This window comes from Xiphophorus maculatus, chromosome 11, assembly GCF_002775205.1.
Source record: "Xiphophorus maculatus strain JP 163 A chromosome 11, X_maculatus-5.0-male, whole genome shotgun sequence".
NCBI lineage: Eukaryota > Metazoa > Chordata > Actinopteri > Cyprinodontiformes > Poeciliidae > Xiphophorus > Xiphophorus maculatus.
The window spans coordinates 11,791,822-11,817,023 of record NC_036453.1 but is presented as its reverse complement, the minus strand read 5'-3'; the positions used below and the strand labels follow the sequence as shown (position 1 = coordinate 11,817,023).

At 39.6% G+C, this 25,202-nt stretch overlaps 1 protein-coding gene across 2 annotated transcripts in view; it reads right to left on the bottom strand.

Moving 5' to 3' along the window:
* tmem132e (transmembrane protein 132E) overlaps positions 1–25,202 on the bottom strand; it is a 441,890-nt gene that overhangs the window by 57,880 nt on the left and 358,808 nt on the right. For both annotated transcript variants that reach the window (XM_023342404.1, XM_023342403.1), the window contains exons 3-4: positions 10,786–10,926; positions 2,769–2,961 (exon numbers count right to left, since the gene is read on the bottom strand). In XM_023342404.1, coding sequence (XP_023198172.1) covers positions 2,769–2,961; positions 10,786–10,926 — 334 coding nt within the window. The remainder of the gene's footprint in view (positions 1–2,768; positions 2,962–10,785; positions 10,927–25,202) is intronic.

Here is a 25,202-nt window from a genome sequence, read left to right as displayed (position 1 = left end):
GAACTGAGTAAATGGGAGAGAAATGTTATTTTTTTATGTTGAGATTTATTGTTTTTGAAATTCAATACAGATTCCATCAAATTACCCACCAAAACGTGGGTAAATTGCCTCAGTGTGGAAACTATCACACATTATGTAAGAAATTCAAATAACTTTCTTCAAATTGCAAGATTGTAATATTTTATCTTATTTCCAGCAGATATTTGGCGCAAATCTTTCACCCGCAATGTTGAGGTTAAATGATGAGACTTCAAGAACTGTGTGAGGTTCTCGAAAGTGTGAGCTGAACTCATGAACTGAAAACTGTGCTAACATTTCTAATTATGAAACAAAAACAAGAGTCTGACAGGAGCTGAAGTTGTTTTACAAGACAAAGTGGTAGAAGCACCCATCTCTTCTCATTCTGCAGCGCTGCTCAACACATCTGGGCACAATATGCATGCAAATCCCGAGTGTCAAGGGAGGACAAGAGACTTTAAGTGAGCCTTATGTTACAGCAGATGGGCCATCCACAACATCATAACTGGAGCTCAAGTATATTTAATGGAGCTTCATATGCAGAGCAGATCTCATTATGCAAACAAATACCAGGCAACTGGGAGTTATCTCGCTGACAAGCCCAGCACTAGGCCTTAAGAACTGCAGCTACGCACAAATAAACTGTTAGCATTATTTATGTTGCTGCATATCAATTCAACACTCCTGCTGAGAAGTCTCAGTCTACAGAGATGATCTTTGTCCAAACCTAAGTGCTCTGGAGGAAACCCGACTATACACAAGCGTCTAATCCTCACAATAATTTATCAAGTGCAGTAAAATGTCATTACAGCCAAAAGCAATAATTTAAATCCATGATGATTAGGGCAAAAGGCAGAGGGGAGTCTGACGCTCCCGACGTCTCTGGCTTGATTAATGTCCTTTTGTTTTCTTAATCTGTTTACTGCCTTCAGTAATTACTACCTGGAGCCAGGAAAATACAGGGGACACTTGGACTTGTTGGCTCATAATTATCATCATGTCATCAGCGTAGGTGTTGATTACTATTATGTTTCATCATTTCACCCTCGGAAAACTGCAGAAACAACCAAAGCCTTTCACATTTTGTTGTTTATTTTATTTCCCTGTTTCGATTTAATTAAATGAAATACAGTTAAGCCTGAAGTCTTCATGCACTGTAAAAAGACAACCTCCCTGAGAACTAGAAACAATAATGATTTTTTTTAGCTTCTTCAAATCCAGGAGTTTGCATACATTTTCCTTATGATTTAATGGAATTCCCAAAAGTTTCAAAAGCTTTTCTCAATAGTTTGCTGGCAAAAGTAAATGAAGTCTTAATGAGTCAATTTTCAGTCTGAAATTTAGACTTTCTTACTTTCCAACATCAAGTTTAGAGAAATATATTTTAACAATATGGCTGGATTAAGGAGCAACTGAAGTGGTAGAGATTCTGTATGATAAATTTGATTAAATAGGCCATTAATATTATTTTATTAAATTAATATTAATATTAAAATATTGATTAAATATGCAATTAATATGTAAAACAGCATAAATGTTTTACATATTAATTGCACAATGATATCTAATATGCAATTATAAATAAATAATAATGTGTAATTAATATGCAATTAATGTGTTATACAGTTTTAAACCTTCATGTTTAAAACTGTATAACACTGGTAATTTGTGTTTAAATTGTTTTCAATTTAGTTAATGAAAAAAATTATGAAAAGAAAATTTATATGGCTGCTTTGGACCCGCATTTTTATAAACACTTTGATGTAGAAACATTCATTTCAATGAATATTAAGGATTTTTCTGTGCAGAATGAAAACAGGATCCATTAGGTTTTCAGATGCCCCGTAATTCTCTGTTGAGTGTTTTGGAAGGGAAAGAAAACAGCACCACCATAGTTTGGGTTGTAAAACACACTTTAGGTCTTTGTTAATATTAGTGTATCCCTCCTGTAGGATCAGTGTTCACCAAGCAGCTGTAATTTGCAGAATAATTACAGGTAACAGTAAGACTGGCTGCAGTTTACACAGTAATTTTGCTGCATGAATCAGGTAACTATACGATACCTTTACTGTTTCCCATAGGTTGCTAAGAGCAGAAAAAACCAAAACATGGCTGGAAACGGAAAAATAACTTAATGTTTTAGGTTAAGTAAGAAATAAGGCATTAAAAATTAATATTAAAATGCCAATGTATTACCCTTAAATTAACACCATACCTTGATATCATCAAAAGCAAATGTTTTAATAATCTCCATGCTGCCCAAATGTAAAAGGGATTGCGAGAACAAAATGAAAGGATCAAGGCTGATGAGATCAGGTCTGCTAATGGCTTCAATGAAAAACAGGGGGGGGGGGGGGGGGGGGGATCTGTTATCCTTTTGCCATATGTTTTAAATTTTAAAAACTCAAAATTAAACCTGTACAGGCAGGTTGCTTTTTCTGTCTCTTTCAGCAGGATTATGTAAAAACTACCAATCTAATTTTATCGGGGTCAGGCATGCACAGTCAACCCAGCCAGCTTTTAAATTTCATCCCATTTCACTGAATTCAACTTGGGTCTTAATAAGATACTTTCAGTTTTGAAATACAGATTTTCTTTTCTCCGTTGGGAAATGCATTTACCAAGTAGCTTGGAAATCAAATGTTTTCCTATAGCTGCACTCAGTTTTCTGAACTTTATGAAGGGAATAATCATAAAAATCCAGTTCCATACCTTGTTTCAAGTGTTTAAAAAAAAAAAATCCTACTCACCATGGCCAGAGGGATGATGGCCTGAATGTCCCGCTGCACCACCGTGAGCTCCGTCACGACCTTTTCCGAGTCCGGCACCGGGTTCTGTCCCTTGTAGTCGATGTTCCAGTTGATCCTCCTGGTCACCGAGAGGCTGGTGAAGTTCTCCATCTCAAAATCCAACTGCATCACCTCCACGTTCCCCAGCACATCACTGCCAGATCAACAAAAAAGAAGAAGACACACAAAGCACAGTCAAAACATTTTTATGAAAAACTCTGCAGAATACTGGAAGAAACTCTGATATTTCTGGAAATGAAGTAGAGTAATAATTAGCAATATTGTTGAGTAGAAAACATTTAAAAGTTACTATAAGAGAATGGACTTCTATAGATTGCCCAAAATGAAGTAGAAAATATTAATGTGTACATTAAAGAGGACCTATTATTCAAAACTTACACTTTGAACTTACCCAAATGAAAGTCTTTATACTTTCATTTCAAATATATTCAAAAAAGCTTAAGCAGTTAAAAAAACACTCGTCTGTTTTTTGGCAATAAATTGCCAAAAAACATAAATTTTTTTCAGCTGAGCTGCAGCACATATTTTTAGTTGGTTTTACTGCTGTAGGCAGTGTACAATGGCTACTGGAAAAGACAAGAGTTTTGCTGTTGATTCACTCTTCAGAAACCACTTGATGTATTCTTGTTGGTTTTGCAGGATGCGCCACTTTTGCTTTTCAAAGCAGCTGCATAATTATGCATTAGTTTGTAAGCACAAACTTTGAGTTTGGGGGGGGGGGGGGGCTGGCTAGCAGCTGCTTATTTGGATTTAAAGTGACGGAGGCCGAAAATGCTAAACCCCCTGAAACAACATCTATGTCTAATTTATGTCATTTTTGTTCTAGGGTGTACTTACTTTATTACATTAAGCTGAGTTTTTAGATGTAAGAATGGCACTAAGGAGCTTAAGGTCAGATTTTTAGCCAATCTTTTTGAGGTATTATGGCTTCAGATGAATCTGACTTCTTTAATATTTTGCAGGAGATCTGAGTGGATGGAAGCCAATTTCACCCGTTTTCTTTCTCCTTTATGCATGAAACCACTGAGCTTTGGTTTGGTTCACCTTATCTACTCGTTTAAAGAAGTTGTCAAACCGTAAATGAACCAATGATTGGTTTTAAATGCAAAGATCTTTTTGTCGATAAACAATCAGCGCTCTTTAATCCTGGTTCAGTTTTACGTCTGTCCCTCTCACCTTTAGAGTCCCACCAACAGAAAAACCTGCAGGTTTTCTGCAACCTGTGCAAACCGATTTCAGATTTTCAGTTTAACCTTAGTTTTGTAAATTTACAACATTACAAAAAAGAAAACAAAACTATTATTTTACAAATCAATAATTTACCAATAAAGGAATCGGATGAATCCAAGGCTTACATTTGCCAAAACCGATTCTTAGACTCACCACTCTACAATAATGAAATACATCTACTGTCCATATACAGTATATATAGATAAGTTCACAAAAAAGCTGAAACACATCAAGATTTGACTTGGCTTATTTCTTTAGCATGTTCAAATATTGACAAACCTTGTAAATTATAGTTTACCTATAGTTTAGGTAAACTATAATTACCTAAATTATAGTAATGTAGTTGCTAAATTACATAATTTCTGAATTCCAGAAGGAAAACTTTTGTTTAATGCTTAATAAATCATGTCCAGTATTTTATATGCACAATGTTATTCAATTTTAAAGTATTTGAATAAAAAGTGTATCAGTTGGTTCACATTATTACTTTATTAATAGGCATAATAGCTTCTTTTTGTGACTTTCTGAGCAATATGACAACTACTGAATATTCAAGGAGGAGTATTTATATGTATTATGTTTTATTTTAAACAATATTCCAATAGTTGTTGCAATTTTATTTCTAAAATATTCAATATGAGGCTTCCAACTCAGTTTGTTGCTCAGAATGACACCTGACACGTTTTGGTGTCTCATGAACTGTCGATTACAACTCCATTTTTGTAGCTTTTTTCTAATTTCCTTGCAACCCCCCCACCTGTTTGTTCACCTCATTTTTACTATCGTAAAACACGCCGGTGTTACAGGAGCGACGAAAGCCGACCTGTTATCAAAAGCCCGAGCGCCGGTCCTGTAATCCCCGGGTTCAAGAAGCCCAACATTAAACTGTCTCGCCGGTTGTGAAGGCGCAAATTAATTCCCTCTCCGCTCCTGATGGGAGTCGTTCCGCCCAGACGTCACCTTTTGTCGAGAGTGAAGCGCTCGCCGTCTGCTCGCTCACAAAAGCAGGAGACCGCCCCCTGAATTTGGCGTGTGAGGCTTTTAATGAACGCGAGATCAAACTCCGTAAGATCCTCCCCTACACCGGGTTTCTCTCCCTGGAACATCGTGAAGAGATCTCTGCCTATTTGTCTCGACATCACTCACTGAAAACAAACACCCCTGTCTGTCTGTGAGTCAGTGGAGCTGTCATCGACGCGGCCCACCGGAGGGGAGGCAGCGCAGGTACAGTCGCTCCATATGAGGCCGACTGGCTGTAAGCTGGGAGGGAGAGACAGAGGGATCCTCTATCCAGGTGAAGAGAATCAGCATGAAAATGATTCCTGCTGCAGGCCGACCTAAACATCCACATAAAGCTGACATCAAGAGTGCACTCACACCAACCCTGTTTAGTCCGCTTTAATTTAACTAAGCCTTTCATGGTAAATTTTGCTTAGCATTTATTGCGATAAACGACAACATTGTTTTAAGACTACTTTCCGGTTCCAGTTCAAAGGCCAATAAACTTTAATTTGGTAAAGAACAGATAACACTAGAACTTGGGGATAAAAAAATTCTAAAATAAAACACAACAAAACAATGAACACACTGCAAAAAACACAAAATCTTACCAAGTATTTCTGTCTAGTTTCTCATGCAAATATCGTAGTTCACTTGAAGACAAAACTTAGAAGTAGCTCTTCAGAAAGATATAGGAGCTTGATTTACGCTAATAATTTATTACTATTGTCAGACCCATTTGACCTTTAAGTAATTAACTCTTGCTGTTATTTAAAAAGTTTTTCCATTTCTTGTAAATGTTTGCTTTTCATTAACATAAAAAATTGCTAGAATTTGTTAGGTTACTCTGGTCACATTTCTTCTAATGGTGCTGTTAATATGTCAGTGGTCTTTTCTCAGGCTGCCCCAGTCTCTTTTTTTTAATTTATATTTTTATATCTTTGTGTGAATCTGTATGTTTCCTCTTGCCTGTTTCTTTGCTAAATTTCCCCACTGAGGGACAATAAGTGATATTTCTTTTCTATTATGTGGAATAATCTCCATTTCCTCCAATGAATTAACCTGCCTCACTGCCTCCTCTCCACTAACAGTCAGAGCGTCTACAATCTACAATCAGATTTGATAAGTGATGAATAAACAAATTTATATTCAACCTAAGGGGGAAGAAAAAGACAGATAACTTCATAGCAAAGGGCAGAAGGAACGAACATGACTCAAGAAAGCAGAGCTCTGTTCCCATTAGGTTAACGATGTACATTGTGCAAAGGACAAAGTGTGTATATTAAAAAGCAGGGCTTGGGGGTTTTTCAGAGCTGAGGGGAGGATTTTATACTTTGATCAGAGGTCTGTTTGAACTGATTTAAAGGGAGAGTTCAATGGATCAAAGAGCTGCAGGCCGACAACAGCAGAAGAATAAAAACGATGTATGCAGAGGTTAAAATGGTTCAACAAAGAAAATGGAGCTCTTAAATAGACCATAATATGCTCAGTTATGAGCCTATTTAACATCCTTTTCTCTTGTACTTTAGTGTTTTTGCTTCTGAGGTTCTTCTGATGTCTACGTTGAAGACCAATAGTATTCAGGTTCAGGTTTAAAAGAATCTTAATTTTCCTTACAGCAGTGATGACGGCAAAATCTGGCAAATTTAACCTGCTGGCAGGCCGGGCTCTGAGAATCTGTGTTCAGTTACGAAAATACAGTCATGGTGTTAACCCTTTGGAGTCTTGGGTCTAAATGGCCGTTTTGGTCTAATTTTGAATTTACCCTTATATTTTCACCATAAAAACTATTTACCTTACCTTGTTTGGTATCATTATTTTCAGAACATCCTAAACTTTGTGATTTTACAGTGTTTGTTTCATTTTGACAAAATTTATTATCACATTGGAGCAAAAAACACACACAGAAACATGACGTCATGCCCGCCACAGGGCGGGCGTCGACCTTAAAAGGTTAACGGAATAATGATGAATTTTTATTAGAAAATAAGTCATAAAATCTGGGGGGGGAATTTTGTTTAATGAGAGAAAAGCTTCAGGAGCCAAGTCAGTCGTTTTCTTCAAAACACGCAGTTGTTTTAAAGTTCAGTTACTGACAATAATTTCATACTGATATGTTGGAAGTATTTCCATCTTTAATAGGTATTAAGTATTATCTGTTAAACATGTACCAAAGTATCACTTCACAAGATGATCAACATTCCTCATTTTAATCTTGTTGTTGTCTTTTATGTTGGATTTCTCTTAAAAGTACTACTTTATTCTCTGAATGTTATAGCTTATGGTAAAATTAAAACTTTATTCTGGTAATAAAACCAGGCTCTAATATACCATCAGAGTTAACCTGAATCCAAAGTCCAAATAAATACAGTAAAAGCTGTAAAACACGCCTGTCAAACAAAATGGCGGCTCAGGGCACGGTGAGTTCATCACTCTGAACTCTGGAAACCCAAGGAGTAAACTGGAGACAGAAAAAAGAACAAAAGGAAACCACTATTTTCCAAAAATAAAATCTAAAAAAAAATTACATTAATCGAGCACTAGAGTTTTGTTTGGATGTTTTTTTGAAAATCACTCATCTCTTTTAATTAAAGAGACTAAATTAGACCATTTTCAGTCATGTTTTAAGTCCTTAACACAAACATTACAGACGTCCAAATGAGCAAAATGTTCTCTTTTAAAAGAGACATTTTCTCCGTTTCAGATTTCCTCAGTGCTTGGCAGTCAGCTACCAGCATTTTACAAAATGACTTTTTTACCTTTTATCCCACGGAGTTCTTAAAGCAGAAAAAAATAAATAAATAAAAATAAAAAAAAATCCCAGAATCTTATTAAATGATCGACTTTTTCTTTGCGCCGGGTGCAGCGGCGATATTACCAGGCTGATTTGGAGAGCATTATTTATCCCAAGCCCACCGACAGCGATCAATAATGCATTTGTTCATGCGGTTTTACCAAGCAGCTGCTATTACATAATGAGATTGTTCCAGGTGGACGGTTACAGGAAAAGACAAAGTACGCTGGATAGTTCCAGCACTTAAGTAAAGTTTAATTTAAAAAAAGAGGAGAAATTGTAGGAAAATAAGTGAAGAATAAAGACAGAAAGGATGATGAAAGAATTAGCAGAAGGACTTAAACTTTCACTTCACTTAGAAGTGACTGTAAAGCTGCATTAATGCTGCCACAGGTTTGTATTTTAACCTTATATTAGCTTGAGTTTCATTTTAAACTGGTGGATGAATGTGTATTTAACAGCTGAGATGGACTGTAAGCATCTACAGATAAGCAACACGAGACCCAAACCAATCAGAATCAGTTTTATTAGCAAAGATTGTTTTCACAAACAAGGAATCTGACTTCAGCTTCAAGCGCTCGCTTCGTACTGACATTAATTAACTAATCAACTTAGATTTGAATTTCTTTTAACAAGCATTATAAATAAAACAACATATTGTACAACTTCAGAATATATGTAGAATATATATGAAGAATATATGGGGACTATGATGAGGAAAAATGTAATACAAATAATTCAGATCAAAACACAGGACAGGTGTGAGAAAAAAAAATCATTACATTTACTTAATTTTGAAGCCTTAACCTCAGAGACAAACACTAAATATAAAAAAAATTATTAAATTCCTTCCAATTGTTGATAAATCCTTCCATAAAAGAATTCATTTCATACATTTCGTTCCTCTGGGTTTGTATTTTGCCACCTCCTCATAATGTTTTTTATAAACTGTGTGCTACGCTTTTTGCTACAATGGGTGTGAATGTACCGAGACTACACAAGAAAGGTAGAAATTATTATATTATAGAAATTATTTCTAAATTCTCCTTCACTATTTTGCCAGAAAGGCCGTCCATATTTTTTTTTTAGCATAGACTCTTAACAAATTTTTACATGGAAATACCAAAAGGAATTGGCCATTTTAACTTCTTTAAAGTAATTTCCAGTCAGCTTGATCAGAATAAAACATTAAAACCTGATTTCTTTCATGAATTTTGGTGAACAATCGTCGTTTACCTTTCAGGTTCACACAGACCTGGTTTAGTTTTTGACTAAATGCACCCTGACACACGGTTCCTCCATCCACGCTTGACCCCTGCTGGACATTTCCCACATGTTGACAGGGCGGCAAAGATTACAAGACACGGGTCACCAAATATGGCAGGAAAGGTGTAAACAAGAGAGAAATGGTGGGCCATTTTCTGTTTCTTCCGGCGACTCCTCTTCCGGCCATAAGGGCGTCCGCAGGGATGCCGGTATGTGGAGCAGCCGTTGCTAATGTCTCCAGTCAAACTCCCATTGCTTCGGTTCTTAATGAACCGAACGCACTGCAAAGTTTGATAGATGGTTGCTAATTTTTAGTTGCTTCCCTTCAGTGGCTGGAGCTCAGAGGTGGAGCCAACCTTTGCTCTTGTGAAAGCCCCAGGAGTAAAACGTGATGGATGTTCTCTCTGTGTGTGTTTTTAGAAGGGATTATTTACCTGAATTCAACACCCACAATAAAACCACTAATATTTGAAGAAATGTTTCACATCGAGCTGTTCTGAATCAGATAAAATGTGAAAATAAAAACATGTATCCAAGAAAGTTTATTAGTATTTTAATGGGAGTAAATGGAACAAAAACTCAATTCTGATCGGCCAGTTTAAAAGCTGTACAGTCAATTTAAATACATTTTTTCACACTTTTGTATTAATGTGTTTTTCTGTTTTTAACTGATGTGATTTAATATTCTAATCTTAAAGGTTGTGTTTTCATGAGCTGCAGGAAGAAAATCTGAATAAATGTGATTAGATATGTTTCACTTTCTGAATTAAGTTACTAAAATAAATCAAAGGTTTCAATATTATTCTATTTGATTGAATATGTGTTATTTATAATATTTTGGCCAAAATCTGTGCTCACAATTTTGTTCTGCAAATTTTCTAGCTTTTGGGTGCTCCGCCCCTTTCTGATGCCACCCTGGGCACCTGCCCATAGCACCCATGTCAAAAACTGCCACTGTATGAAGGTTTTTATAATATTTTAAGAAAATGTGTTATTGTCTCAAACTAGCATGTCTGATGATTCTCAGTTTTCCATTCTTTTATATTCAGGAAGCTTTGAAGGAAGTCATTTTGTTTTTGTTCCTCTGCATTCATTTCCTTTAGAACTCGTGCGATGAGACGACTGTGGCTTGTCCTCATCCAGCCGAGTGACCGGTGTAATTTGTGCATGTGAAATGTCAAGCTTGTACACGTGGATGTTTACATGCAGACTCGTGACGCAATACAAGAAAGCTGAAAAATGTTCAACTTATGTTGCCGTCACGGAAAACCTTCATCCTTTGCTGTCGTTTGTCATTCCTCGTGTGTTGAATCATAACGTCCTGCTTGAACTTGATAACCCTCCAATGGAGAAAGGCTGTTAGGTCAAGATAGTAGTTCAATTAATCTGCGCTATGTCATATTAACGGCATAAAATGTTTTGATTAATTGCATGTAAGCGCGTTAATGTTGACAGTCCTAGTTTTTAGCTTTTCCCTATAAAATACTGTCTGCACTTTGTCAGCCAGTGCCTTGTCCTAAAGGGGTATTTTACTGCTAAAAAATGGTGGAAACTTTCACTACAATCAATGGTTTTTGACATATTTCTTGACCTTGAGTCTCTTATCAGGACAAATATGAGTTTATTTGTGTCAGAGGAGCTTGGGAGAGTGCAGACACTTTGACTTACCCCTGCTTCACTGCCTTGTTCTTGCTCACATTGATGGTGGTGATGGAATGCTTGGCGCCAGACTGCACCTCCCAGTCTACTTTCCACTGAGCGTTCTTGGACTTGGTCTGCAGCAGGTTCACCCCTTTCTTCGCCTTGACCCTGTGAGGAAACGGCAGGGGAGGAAAAAGAACGGCACCAGTCAGTTTTATTACAGGGTATGATTTATGTGGCGGGTCGAGTGTGAGCGCCCCCTGTGCGTGCAGCGGACGTTGTGTTGCATCACAGCAAAAGCAATTCCACAGATGAATCAGCAGTAGAGATGAATGGAGACGGCAGAGCGGTGATGCATGAGGCCGGTGGGCTGGGACCAGTGCATGTCAGGCTGTTCACCAACGCTTCCACAACCCCTCAAACAGAAGCCACTGGGCATTTCTACATTATTAACTAGCAACATACGAAGGCTCTATTCATATCCCGGGTGGACTTGTGTATCATTGCACCTGCATTGCAACTTTTTTTCTTTCATATTTCAATCGATTGAATTTCTGATGCTAAAATATGATATTCTGTTCTTGGGAAATCTTGCTTTTCTAACCTTCAGCTCCATGGGGAGAACGTCCTGCAGAGGGAAGTCAAGGTTAAAGAGAGGACATGTTTGATATTTCAGCTCAAACATCCTACAGAAGTGAGAATGTTTGAAACTTCCAGAATTTACACTAAAATCGACCAAAACGTGAATGGAACAGATTGAACACTGAGTATTTTACTGGCACAAGGGACGCTTGTTTTATTTAATTAAAACCAAATTCACTTCACTGTACAGCTATTATGTGAAGAGGAGATTCATGATTTATGTGAAATGTATATTTCAACTTGAAATAATAATGAAAAAAACGTTATTTTTGTACATGGTTTAAGGATAATAAATGCAGGAAAGTAACAGCATCTCCACGCCACCTATAATTATGCTTATTAATCTAAATACAAGCAGAGACATGCATGCATGGATGCACATACCAATTTACATAAGAACCAACATATGCTGCACATTCAGTAGTTTGCAGTGTCTGGAGAGAGTCGTCTTACACAACATAAAACCACAGAGTGCAGACAAGCGTTATGTAACCACATTAACCTGCAAAACCTTCAGAAACTCAAATGGACGCCCCAAAACTATACATGTTACATCAGTCTGCTCTGAAAGGGAATCGAAAGGTGGAGAGGGAATGCTATGTTTGTAAATATTTTTATTAAAAGGAGTAGACAAATCTATCAGTCAGTTACAGTATCATGTTTTCAGGCCTGATGTTTTTTTTTGCGATTATTAATAAGCAATCGTTTGAACACAGCGGTGGTTGATTAGCTGATTTAAACATCTGCACTACTGATGATCTGTCTGTTTGTTTTGTGGGTTGAATCTCTCTCTTTTTTTTTTAACTGAACCAAAACACTGAATTCTACAGCACACCTACATGTTAAGATAGTTTTTCTGGAAAAAATATGGATGAAATAATAAGAACAGTGGAAAAAGAGTTTGCTGAGTTGAAAACATGGTTTGATTACAATAAGTTGTCGTTAAATGAAGGAAAAACTAAATTCATGATATTCTCTGGTAATCGGATCTATAATAATGTAAAGTTATGCATATATGGAGTTGAAATCGAAAGAGTTTATGAGACAAAACTTTTAGGGATTATTATAGATAATAAACTTAGTTGGAAGCCTCACATAGAATACATTAGAAATAAAGTTGCAAAAACTATTGGAATATTGTTTAAAATAAAAGATTTAATAAATGTTAAAGGCTTGCATATTATATATTCCTCTTTGGTTATGCCTTATTTGTCTTATTGCTCAGAAATCTGGGGAAATGCAAGTAAAACAACCATTCTTAACGTCTTTTAGCTTAACCTTCTGAAGTCACTGGTAAGACTTCTTCATATCAGCCACATCCTCAGTCTGTCAGTGGTAACTGTCACGCATGGATTTGTGCTTCCATTACAATTCCTCCTGGTTCTAGACTTAAACATGAATTGTTGCCATCTTCCTGATATATTCCAGCATCTTTACTGTTTCGTCCTCTGATTGACTAGCATGTAATCTCAGGATGCAGAACTTGAGTTTTTTCTTGTATCACTGGCTTCTGTTGCTTTTGACCAGGCTGTTATACCAGCAGGGCTGCTGACTTGCACTGCATTCATATTGATGGACTGAACTCCAGGACCTACCCTGACTCTGTAAGGATTTGGTTGTGGCTGATTTCATTGCGACAGAAACTATTTCACCCCACTTCTCTAAGTATCTATAGACTGTTCATACACACACAGCGCAGAGCATCCTGGGTAAATACAACAACACCAAAAACAACTTTAGCACCAGCTGAAGAAGGAGCTTGTGGTCTTTGACCAAAGATAACAGCCAGAATCTGACACCACTAGGGTTTGTCTACATTTTGTGAAGAAGGAAGTTGTGCTCAGTGTCTTCCTCAGAGGTTTTGGTAGTTTTTTTCAGTGGCTCTTGATGCAACGGCACCACAGGCAAGGAGGTGAAAAGGTTTTTCAAAGGGTTTGGTTTGTTTGACTCGGTGTAGTGTGAAAGAAAACCGAAGCAGCTGGAAACGTAACAAATGTTGCAATTTTAGTTCCCAATCTAACCGAGTCTACCGGATTATCAGGTGGGAAAACAGCCATAATTTATGACCATCTTTTTACACGTTTCCACTGCTATTTTGACTGTGCTGTGGTACTGTATTTATTTCTGGTGCTCAACATGTATAAGGGTGTAAAATATTTGGCTTCCTCCACGTATTCACTATCTCACTGAAGTCTGGACTTTGGCTAGGAATCTCCAATTTAATCACCAGTTAGAAGAAACATGTCTGTATAATTAACATTTCTGACAGGGGTTTGAATAATTAAAAACACATGGATGAAGCTAAGTTTTTAGAATTTCTCTATAAAAATAAGTTGAAATCTAATCTTGTATGGAAATGAAGATGCTTTGAGTCGTCCAGCATATATATATATATATATATATATATATATATATATATATATATATATATATATATATATATATATATGTACTGTATATATACAGTACATATAAAATAAGTAAATGAAACAACTTTTTATATTGATCAACCTTCTTTACATCAGTAACAGCAATCAGGAATTTCAGTAACATTTGTAATTTATGTTCTTTTCAGTTATAGTTAATTTTGTTTGTTAATGTACAGTAGCTGCAATTGTTTTAATCATTTTTTGATGTAGTTATGCAATTCATAAAGTATATTTAGAAGTATATCTACTCAATATTTTTAAGTGTAAATTTGTTAACTAAATGTTAGTTTGAATTCTTTGAGTTCCAGTTAAGATATTTGCTGCTCGTAATCTCTCAACACAGCCCCAAAACAAACATGACTTAAATTCTTTTAAAGCTTTTTTTTAAAGGTTTCCGCCACATCATATTCTTTACTTCTGCATATTATCCCCTACATAAATCACTTCACATCAGGTTATTCATGTTCTTCCAGGAGACAAAGTCGTACCAACTGCAAAATTAACAAAATCCACAGTTAATTTTAAGAACGTATTTGTTTCTTCTCTTTAAAGGTTCATGTGAAGCAGAAATCAAACTTTCAAAGCCTTATTTCACTCCTTGTTTTGTTCTTTCATCAAATCCTCCACACCAGAGAAAATGCAGTAATTATCTGATACGGTGGAGATAAAAGAGAAATATGTAACGTTTACACAAGCATCCTGATCAAGCCTGTTGCCTTTGATGTGGGTTGAAAAGGAGAAACGTAATACCCTCAGACGATCGCTAAATGAGGTGACCCATTTGCTGCTTGATAAGTGCAGCTTGTAAAAAAAATACAGATCATAAAAGATGATAATTACACAATATTGTAAGGCATAACCATTTCCCAATGCTGCTCCTGGGTTAGGGTGCTACCCCAATGAATAATAGTTGTGTTTGTATTCATTACCTGCTTTCATCAGCAGCTTATAAAAGCCACTACATATTCATCATCATCTTTTGAGAGCGGCTGCGGGAGAAGCAAAGCTTTTAATCAGACGGCCCTTTTCACAGGCTCCGCTTCACTTTTGAACCACAAATGAGAGGGGATGGAGCGCTCCCTGTGGGACCGCCGCGTGAACCGGGCTCCCCGCGGGACAGCGTTAATGCTGATTACTGAAAGAGCATGGCTAATGTACGAGCCGAGCAGCGGCGGGCGGCGAAAACACACGCCCAGATTCTCAGAAGCTCGGCGAGTCCTGCCGGGCGGAAAGGCAGCGTGAGCCACTTCAGCTGTTACTTACTCATTCCACGCAGACGCCTTCTGCCATGGCAACAGCCATTAGGCCCGAGTCGGCTGACGGACTGCTAAACAGCAGAGCTTCTGGACCAGACATTCCAGGCCGGATTTCTGAGCTGCCTCGTGAATCCCCCTGGAGTTAGCAGATTTTCTGTTTTGTTCTGTTGACCACAACTCACCTTGATCCCTGATTGAAGCTGCTGCTGCTGCTGCTGCTCAAGCTATTTAGTTTTCTGTTAGCCAAGGAAAGGTTTGGAAAAAATGTCAACACACATGATGTATCCTGGAGGATTTTCTTTTTTACCTATTCATCCATCCGTCTTTCCATTTATTAATCCATTCATCCAGCTATCCCTCCATCCATCCTACCTTTTATCCATCCATTTAGCCATTCACACTTCCGTTTATCCATCCATCCTTTCTTATGCCCATCCTGCCTTTTATCCATCCATCCATCACCCTTCATTATTTTATTTATTCCTCCTTCCCTCTCTCCATCCTACTGTTAATCTTTCCATCTGTCCCTATATCCAACCAGCCACCCTGCCTTCTTTTTATTCATTCATCCACCTATCCTTCTGTCTCTCCATTCATCCATTCTTTCATGAGACCATTCCCATCCCTCCCTTCCATCCTTGTATCTGTCCATCCATCTGATCCATCCCTCCATTAATCCATCCATTATTGGTCTTTTTGTAGGTCTGTTTCAGAGGTTGAGGGTTGGGATGGAAACCCAGGAATCCTTCTCCTTAGCAACGAACTCTACATGTTTTTCCAGGCCAGAAATAAAATGTTATTGCTCCTCAGAGTTCTGGGTCTGCCCTTCTCATCTTTTAAGTTCTTATTCTTCTGGTTATGATTCATACCTCATGACTATAGGTGAAGGTTACAATGTATTGATGGACGTTTTCCTTTTGGAAAAACATTTTAACACAAAAGATGTTCTCCCTCATCAGGATAAACATGCTTTTCCGTTGCTAAGCGTTCCCCATTTTCCCTCATTTGAAGTCTGTTGCCTTCCATGGAAATCCATTTCTAACACTTGCTGCAGGAAATCCTGGCAACTCCCTTTCCACCCTGCAATTTAATCTAACTGGAAGCTTTTAATAAATAAAATATGCAAACCAGTATTAAATCAAATCCCAGCTTTCAAGTCTTTAATTATTTCTTAATATCTCTTTAAAAGAGCACCCCTCAAAGGCGTTTAGAAATAATGACTCAAGTGGGACACAAGTTGAGCACTGGACATTTTTTTGCAAAAAAAAAAAAAAAAAGTTAACTTTAGATCGTTTCGACTCTGTAAAAATAGTACGCATGTTTAATAATCTGTTAAGTGGCAAGTTCATTTTCACAGGGCCGTTAGAGACACAGAACTTCAAACCAAAGTGACAATCAGTGAGCTCACTGGCTACATGCAAGGAAAGGTATACGTTTGATCATGGTTGCAATTTAGAAAGAAAATCTCCATTCAGTTGTTTGGAAAACAAACTTATCTCATATTTTACAGGTTTTTTGGATGAGGTAACCAACACTGATTCATGTTCACACAAGAAACAGGAAGACCGAGCAGAGACCTCCCCTTCACATGCGTTAATTTTCACTGCCTGTTTTGATGGGTTTTAAATATTATTAATTGGAATTTAGTGTGATGATAAATGAAAATTCTTGTCTTATCACGGTAAATGATAAACAATAAGCGATAAATCTCAACCCCTATTTCAAACCCCTCAAGTGACTTTTTTTTTCTTTTTTCCAAAAAAGCAACCATCGACAAATCCAGCAGCTTTATTCTGTTATTGGAAACTTTATCGCATCGGCCTGCAGCAGCAAACTACCTGCAGTCAGAGTGCAGAGCTGCAAATAAATCACACATGTAAAGCTGAGAAAAGCGATCAATCAACACCCTGCATTCCAACCCCTGATTCGTCATGGTGTGTCTGTGTGAGATGGTTTTATATCCGAACGCAGCGCTGTGTGACACAGATATCAGTCAAGCTGTGCCATTGCAACCAACAGGAAAAGTCAGCTGTGGTACCCACCATTCAACCCAAAGAGGGCAGCACTGAGACAGTTTTTGACCAAATATTTCAGAAGTAAACACATTGAAAAAAAAATTGAAGCATTTGCATAGAACCAAAAAGATGGCACCCTAAATGCAAATTTAGACTGTCTATCAGCAAAAGAAACCATTGATTTAGGAGTTAGTTACACTTTTAAGTCGGCTGCATAATCTCATTTTGGATTAAATTTTGTGTTCAGGTTGTGCTTTCCAAAAAGGTGAACACATATTGATCAATCAGTGAGATTTAGTCTCTCAGTTTCTAACCTCCTTTTAATGAATCCCAGTAGTAGAAAAACAAACAAAATGATAGCATTAAATTCGGTTTCTTTCGTTAATCTGTTTACTACCATCTGCTGTTTTAAGTCTCGACATCAAACTTGTCCTTCCTAAAAGCGTCCACAGTTTCCTTGGCCCAGCAAAACCCGTAACTCACCGCAGATGGCAACTCATCAGCGACAAATATGTCTTCCACCTTGGAACACAAGCAGCAATTTTATCAATCATCTCCAACACTTTGATATCTGTGCTGTTCTTCTTCATGGGTGAACAGCTTTGAGGTTTTCTCGGCAAAATAACAGAGACATGCAGCTGGAAAGCCAAACAAGATGAGGGAGTCTGGATGGAACAAGCTTTATTTGTTCATTTATTATTTAAAAAAACAGGAGCTGGAGAATTCATTGTGTTCACTCGGTGAGCTAAATGTTCCTGGTGATTAAAGGAGACCAAAGCAGCAAAAAAAAGTTAAGGAACAAAAAAAAACAAAAGTTTAACACACATCTGTGTTTTCAGTTAAATAAGCTGTGCTTTGTTTTTGGAGCTGTAATTAAGAAGCAACAAAAGTCACTATTTCCAGATTTCTGTAAATGAATTGTGTCCAAACTTTCTGGGCCACATTTTTGTAGGCCAATACTTTTTGTTAATCTTTTGTAGGAAAGGAATGTAATTCATCATAGATCCAAAACATAAAAAAGATTTTGGACGTTTGCTGTCTTAAAAGAAAGGCATCTAGTTTTCAAATTCTCTTGTGCTCAATTTAATACATTTATTTTCAGTTACATGTTCTCACTATCTTTTAAAATGCTTGCTATATTTAGACAAATTTTGTGAATTACATAAAAACTAATTTGGGTGCATTTAAGTTGGCTTTTCAGTAACTATAAGTACAATACGTAGAAATATGGCTCTATTTTTAAAACGTTTGAATATCAAAAGAAAAATACTTTGATTTGTACTTCAATTTTATCCATTATATGAAAATTATGTCAATAATAATTTCACCCTGATTAAAAATAAAAGGTCAACCACCAGTTTTTTTTTTCCTAGTAAAGTGCATTGAGATGACATTTGTTGCAAATTGGCGCTATAGAAATAAACTCAACTGAATTTAATTGAGTTATTGGATGAACCAAATTCGTATCATTTCGGAACTGCACTTGGGGGCCACAAAAACTCAATCCAAGGGCCACAAATGGCCCCCGGGGCTGCACTTTGTACAACCCTGCTGTAAATGCTAACAAGATTGGAGCCACTGTGGGGAAAAAAAAGACCAATTTTAATATAAAATGCTAGAGGTTAGATAAAAACTAATTAACTGAAGGATATATCATAAAGATATAATATGCAAGAATGAATAGTTGATAAAAACCAACTCAGATAATAGTTCTTTATTAAGACCTCTCAGGCTTTCAGTCCGAATGTAAAACACAAAATGCCTGTTTGAAATTTCAAGACAAAGGACACATGTCCAGAGGAGGGTTGGTGCTCTTCTGGGTCTGTGTGTGTCCTGTTTTCTAGCAGCAGATTTGGTTTTGTCTGCATATAAATTATAATGTCCTTATTCATTGTATTATGGTCTCTCAACCATGGAGCAGTCTGATAGGGAAATAATGTCTGCGAGCTGCAGCGACAGAAACAATATGTGCTCATGAGTAAGTTTTTTATCTTTTCATAGCAGAATATCAATAGCTCACATTTTTCAAAGTCAAATTCTCAGCAGCCAATAACCCAAGCATGAGGCAAGCTCCGCCTTCACATCTCTGCTATTCATCAACTAAACCATTAGATACCCAACAATCTTATCAAGGCAAAGACCTAGAAGACTTCAAAATTCTTGTTTCCTATAATTCAGTTTTCATAGATTCTCGCTTATTAAAGGTCTGCAGAGTCACATGACCTCAATACTACAGGAAGAAAACGGACTCACTGACATTTGTTGCGAATTGGCGCAATAGAAATACTTCAGGATGCATAAAGGAAAATATTCACACTCTGACTTGAAGGGTGTAATCTCCACTATCCGTTAACCCTAACTTTTATAAATAATAATATATTTGATGAACAAATAATGCACTTTATTTTTTTACCCCTCCAGGGGGTCTTTTGTGGGCTCTAGTGTCCCTTATGTGACAGTAGGCTGACAGGAAACGGGGAAGGAGAGGGGGGAAGACATGCGGCAAACGTCGTCGGGTCCGGGAGTCGAACCCACGATGGCCGCGTCGAGAACTCAAGGCCTCCAAATACGGGTCGCGCTAACCACTATGCCACCACGGCACGCCCATAATGCACTTTATGATGCAAGTCTGATTTGAACTTCCATTGGACTGGAAAGATGATTACATTGGCCATCAAAAGACAACAAAATTATTGATGTCAATCATACTTTCCATTCATACTTTCCATTGGTATTTTTTATTGGACTGAATTAAAAGTGATCAAATCTCATTTGTTTACAGTTAAAACAGTATTTTTAAGTTACAAGTTGCAAAATACATTTGAAGTTAGATGGCAGCAAGTTTATGTTTTTGGTGTCTGTAAAATGAGCCATTTCAAAAACCTCCAGAAAGCAAAGTAACAAATCAGCACCTCATCTAGTTATCCCAGCCCGTTACCTAGCAACCCCAGCCCAGCTCCAAGACTTTTGTCAGCTGGATTTACTGCTGTATGCTCTGTACAATGGCTGCTGTATTTTGTTGTTGACTTACTATTTAGAAATCATTTGTTGGTTGTGTAGAAGGCTCCACTTCTGTTTTTCAAAGCAGTGTAATTGCGCATCTGTTGGCAGCCATTTTTATGTGTGAGTGTAAATGCTGAGTGGGGGGCGTGTCCAGCAGCAGCTTATTTGTACTTAAAGTGACAGGAGGCCCTAAAACAGTTCTTTCTGAAAGGAGCTCAAAAGAGGCAGAACTGAACGGACTAAAATCTCATTGGTGCATAAAAAATGTAGAGAACATTTTTTATATAGCCCATAAACCTATCCTAACCTATTCAGAAAACATAATTAATTGACTTTTAATCTATTGTGCTGACTTGATCGTTATCCTAAATATAGCTTTAAACAGCATTTCCTCCAAAAAGTTGATCAAATAGCTGCTGTCTTGGATGTTTTAGCTGTTCTCCTGTTTTAAAACACCTGAATGAAATGAATGATTCATTATAAAGCCTCTGAAGACAAACATCCTAAACATGTAATTCAATCACTAATTAGGCAGTATCAGCACAGACAGACATCGACAATATGCAGTTATCATGGATCTTGGGAGCTGGAAGTTGAAGCAGTTCAGCTGCTGAAAAATCTGAGCAAATTTTCTGCTTGGCCAATTTCAGCAACAATGACAAATCCCAATTGTTAATGTTAGCATTAAAATGGTAAGCTTCCTAGCATACTACCTAAAAGTTAGTTATACAGTGCAAACAACTGCTAATTTTATTAAGCTTATTCTAAAACTTTGTTTTCATCTAAATATTTTAAAAACCGTTTCAGTCGTCACTCCCCCACATCCTTAAAATCATCTGAATATGGAAGCTGCTTAGCATTTGATACATAATTAATTTTGTTTGAACATTTTCATTCAGTCAGAAAATTATATAAATTTGCTTCGTACTATAAAAACGGCTGCACGGTGGTGCACTTGGTAGCACTGTTTCCTTGCAGCAAGAAGATCCTGGGTCCGATTCCCGGCCTGGGGACTTTCTGCACGGAGTTTGCATGTTCTCCCTGTGCATGGTGGGTTCTCTCCGGGTACTCCGGCTTCCTCCCACAGTCCAAAAACATGACTGTCAGGTTAATTGGTCTCTCTAAATTCTCCCTAGGTGTGAGTGCATGGTTGTTTGTCTTGTCTATCGCTGTGTTGACCTGCGACAGACTGGCGACCTGTCCAGGGTGACCCCGCCTCTCGCCCGGAACGTTAGCTGGAGATAGACACCAGCACCCCTCCTGACCCCGTTAGGGACAAGGGTGTAAGAAAATGGATGGCATACTACTGGCATAAGAGACTGCTAACGTTATCACAGTTTGAGTTAGCATTAATGCACCGCTGTAACCAATATATGAACTTTTATTGTGCAGCATAGACTTGACAATAACTGCTTCAAATATGGTTTAAGTACAGAAACGTAAGCTAAAATTAGCAGAAGCATGCTAATGGAAGCAACAATTGGTAGTTTTAGGCAGGCATGGATGTTTTTCATAGTTTTTCTGAAATATGTTAAAGAAAATGCAACATGGGAAGCAATGCTACTTGGCACACTAATGACAGCCGTTTGAAAAGCAGCCAATCCAGGCGCACTATTCATTTTTCTCGGTGTTGATTGGTTAATCCAGCAAGAGCAAAAATACGGAAGACTGTGGATGTTAGCTTCTGTGGTAGTGCCAAGATTGTTTCCACTGTAAGTAATAATGCATATTAAGGTATATTTGATGTTTTAACTATTAAAATAGGCAGTTACAAAGTTTTTTCATAGAGGGTGTCTCAACTATTCGGGGATATTCTAACTCCTGAGAATATGAGGGGTCCACTGCACTCCAACAGCCTCAACAGTCACCACATCTCAATCCAGTACAGGGTAGAATCCCATCATATTAACATGGACCATTGTTTAATTAATGAATTCATGTCAGAACTAATAAGTGTGTCTCTGCAGGCATGGTGTATCAATTAAAGCAGCCAGTGATTTAATAATCCACTAAAGTAGCAACATGCATAGATGGTAATTTTTTTGCAAGCAGGAAACTTTGCCCGATGAGACCTTGAATGTAAAATCAAGCACTTGTAAGCATACCACAAGCTGTTTTAAATAAGCCAAGTAACAGCTGATGTTACAGCTTATTAAAGTCTTCAGTCGGTCATAAGGACCATGACAGCAGAACTTCCAGTATAGTTCAGTGCTACATGCCTAAACATGGGTATTATCTTTCCGTTTCATCACAAGGCTTCACAGCCAGCCTCCATGTGTGACAGATATACACTGGGGAAGGACTTCGTTTTCCTCTGGATTCACCACCAGCTGCTATCAAACATTTCCTCACTGTGACTTTGAACTACATAGATGCTCCCTCTGCACTCTTGGAGCAAAGCTCAGGCTCCCTAACCCACAGGGTCGAGTTATGATGTATAGCCGTGTCTCTACTAAATTATAAATCTTAGCTGAAACACCCCAACACTGAATATAAAATTCTGAATCAAATCTTTTGTGCTTTATTAGCAACGGTGGACATTTCAGAAAATTTAACGACTTAAGGACGAAGTGTACTGTAGGTGGCTAATTAAACATCTACTGCTCTGCTTTTCATTTGGCCGTGATGTTTTATAGACAAGGCAGGAACATAGTAAAAATTTCCTTAGAGATTCCAAAACAAGTTAAAATATAAAGCCATCCATCCATCCATCCATCCATCTTCTTCCGCTTATCCGAGGTCGGGTCGCGGGGGTAGCAGCTTCAGAAGGGAGGCCCAGACTTCCCTCTCCCCAGCCACTTCTTCTAGCTCCTCCGGGGGAATCCCGAGGCGTTCCCAGGCCAGCCGAGAGACATAGTCCCTCCAGCGTGTCCTGGGTCTTCCCCGGGGCCTCCTCCCGGTGGGACGTGCCCGGAACACCTCACCAGGGAGGCGTCCAGGAGGCATCCTGACCAGATGCCCGAGCCACCTCAACTGGCTCCTCTCGATGTGAAGGAGCAGCGGCTCTACTCTGAGTCCCTCCCGGATGACTGAGCTTCTCACCCTATCTCTAAGGGAGAGCCCAGCCACCCTACGGAGAAAACCCATTTCGGCCGCTTGTATCCGCGATCTCGTTCTTTCGGTCATGACCCAAAGCTCATGACCATAGATGAGGGTGGGAACGTAGATCGACCGGTAAATCGAGAGCTTCGCTTTTTGGCTCAGCTCTCTCTTCACCACGACGGACCGGTACAGCGCCCGCTTGACAGCAGACGCTGCGCCAATCCGCCTGTCGATCTCCAGCTCCCTTCTTCCCCCATTCGTGAACAAGATCCCGAGATACTTAAACTCCTCCACTTGGGGCAGGACACCCCCCCTGACCCGGAGAAGGCACTCTACCCTTTTCCGGCTCAAGACCATGGCCTCGGATTTGGAGGCACTGATCCCCATCCCGGCCGCTTCACACTCGGCTGCGAACCGCTCCAGCGAGAGCTGCAGATCACGATCTGATGAAGCCAAAAGGACCACATCGTCTGCGAAAAGCAGAGATGAGATCCTAAGGCCACCAAATCGGATCCCCTCAACACCTTGGCTGCGCCTAGAAATTCTGTCCATGAAAGTGATGAACAGAATCGGTGACAAAGGGCAGCCCTGGTGGAGTCCAACTCTCACCGGAAACGAGCCCGACTTACTGCCGGCAATGCGGACCAGACTCTGACACCGGTCATACAGGGACCTGACAGCCCGTATCAAAGGGCCCGGTACCCCATACTCCCGGAGAACCCCCCACAGGGCTCCCCGAGGGACACGGTCGAACGCCTTCTCCAAGTCCACAAAACACATGTAGACTGGTTGGGCGAACTCCCATGCACCCTCCAGGACCCTGCCGAGGGTGTAGAGCTGGTCCAGTGTTCCACGACCAGGACGAAAACCACACTGCTCTTCCTGAATCCGGGGTTCGACTATCCGACGGACCCTCCTCTCCAGGACCCCTGAATAGACCTTGCCAGGGAGGCTTAAGAGTGTGACCCCTCTATAATTGGAGCACACCCTCCGGTCCCCCTTTTTGAACAGGGGGACCACCACCCCAGTCTGCCAATCCAGGGGAACTGCCCCCGATGTCCATGCGACATTGCAGAGTCGCGTCAACCAACACAACCCTACAACATCCAGAGCCTTAAGGAACTCCGGGCGGATCTCATCCACCCCCGGGGCCCTGCCACCGAGGAGCTTTTTAACCACCTCGGCGACCTCGCCCCCAGAGATTGGAGAGCCCAACCCAGAGTCCCCAGGCTCCGCTTCCTCAGTGGAAGGCATGTTGGTGGGATTGAGGAGGTCTTCGAAGTACTCTGCCCACCGGCCCACAACGTCCCGAGTAGAGGTCAGCAGCACACCATCCCCACTATAAACAGTGTTGGTGCTGCACCGCTTCCCCCCCCTGAGACGCCGGATGGTGGACCAGAATCGCCTCGTAGCCGTACGGAAGTCTTTCTCCATGGCCTCTCCAAACTCCTCCCACGCCCGAGTTTTTGCCTCAGCAACCGCCCGAGCCGCATGCCGCTTCGCCCGCCGGTACCCATCAGCTGCTTCCGGAGTCCCACAGGCCAAAAAGGCCCGATAGGACTCCTTCTTCAGCCTGACGGCATCCCTCACCGAAGGTGTCCACCAGCGGGTTCGAGGGTTGCCGCCACGACAGGCACCGACAACCTTGCGGCCACAGCTCCGATCGGCCGCCTCGACAATGGAGGCACGGAACACGGTCCACTCAGACTCCATGTCCCCCACCTCCCCCGGGACGTGTTCGAAGTTTCGCCGGAGATGGGAGTTAAAGCTCCGTCTCACAGGGGATTCCGCCAGACGTTCCCAGCAGACTCTCACAACACGTTTGGGCCTGCCAGGTCTGACCGGCTTTCGCCCCCACCACCGGAGCCAACTCACCACCAGGTAGTGGTCAGTGGACAGCTCCGCACCTCTCTTCACCCGAGTGTCCAAGACATACGGCCGCAGATCCGATGAAACGATGACAAAGTCGATCATCGAACTGCGGCCTAGGGTGTCCTGGTGCCAAGTGCACATATGGACACCCTTATGCTTGAACATGGTGTTCGTTATGGACAATC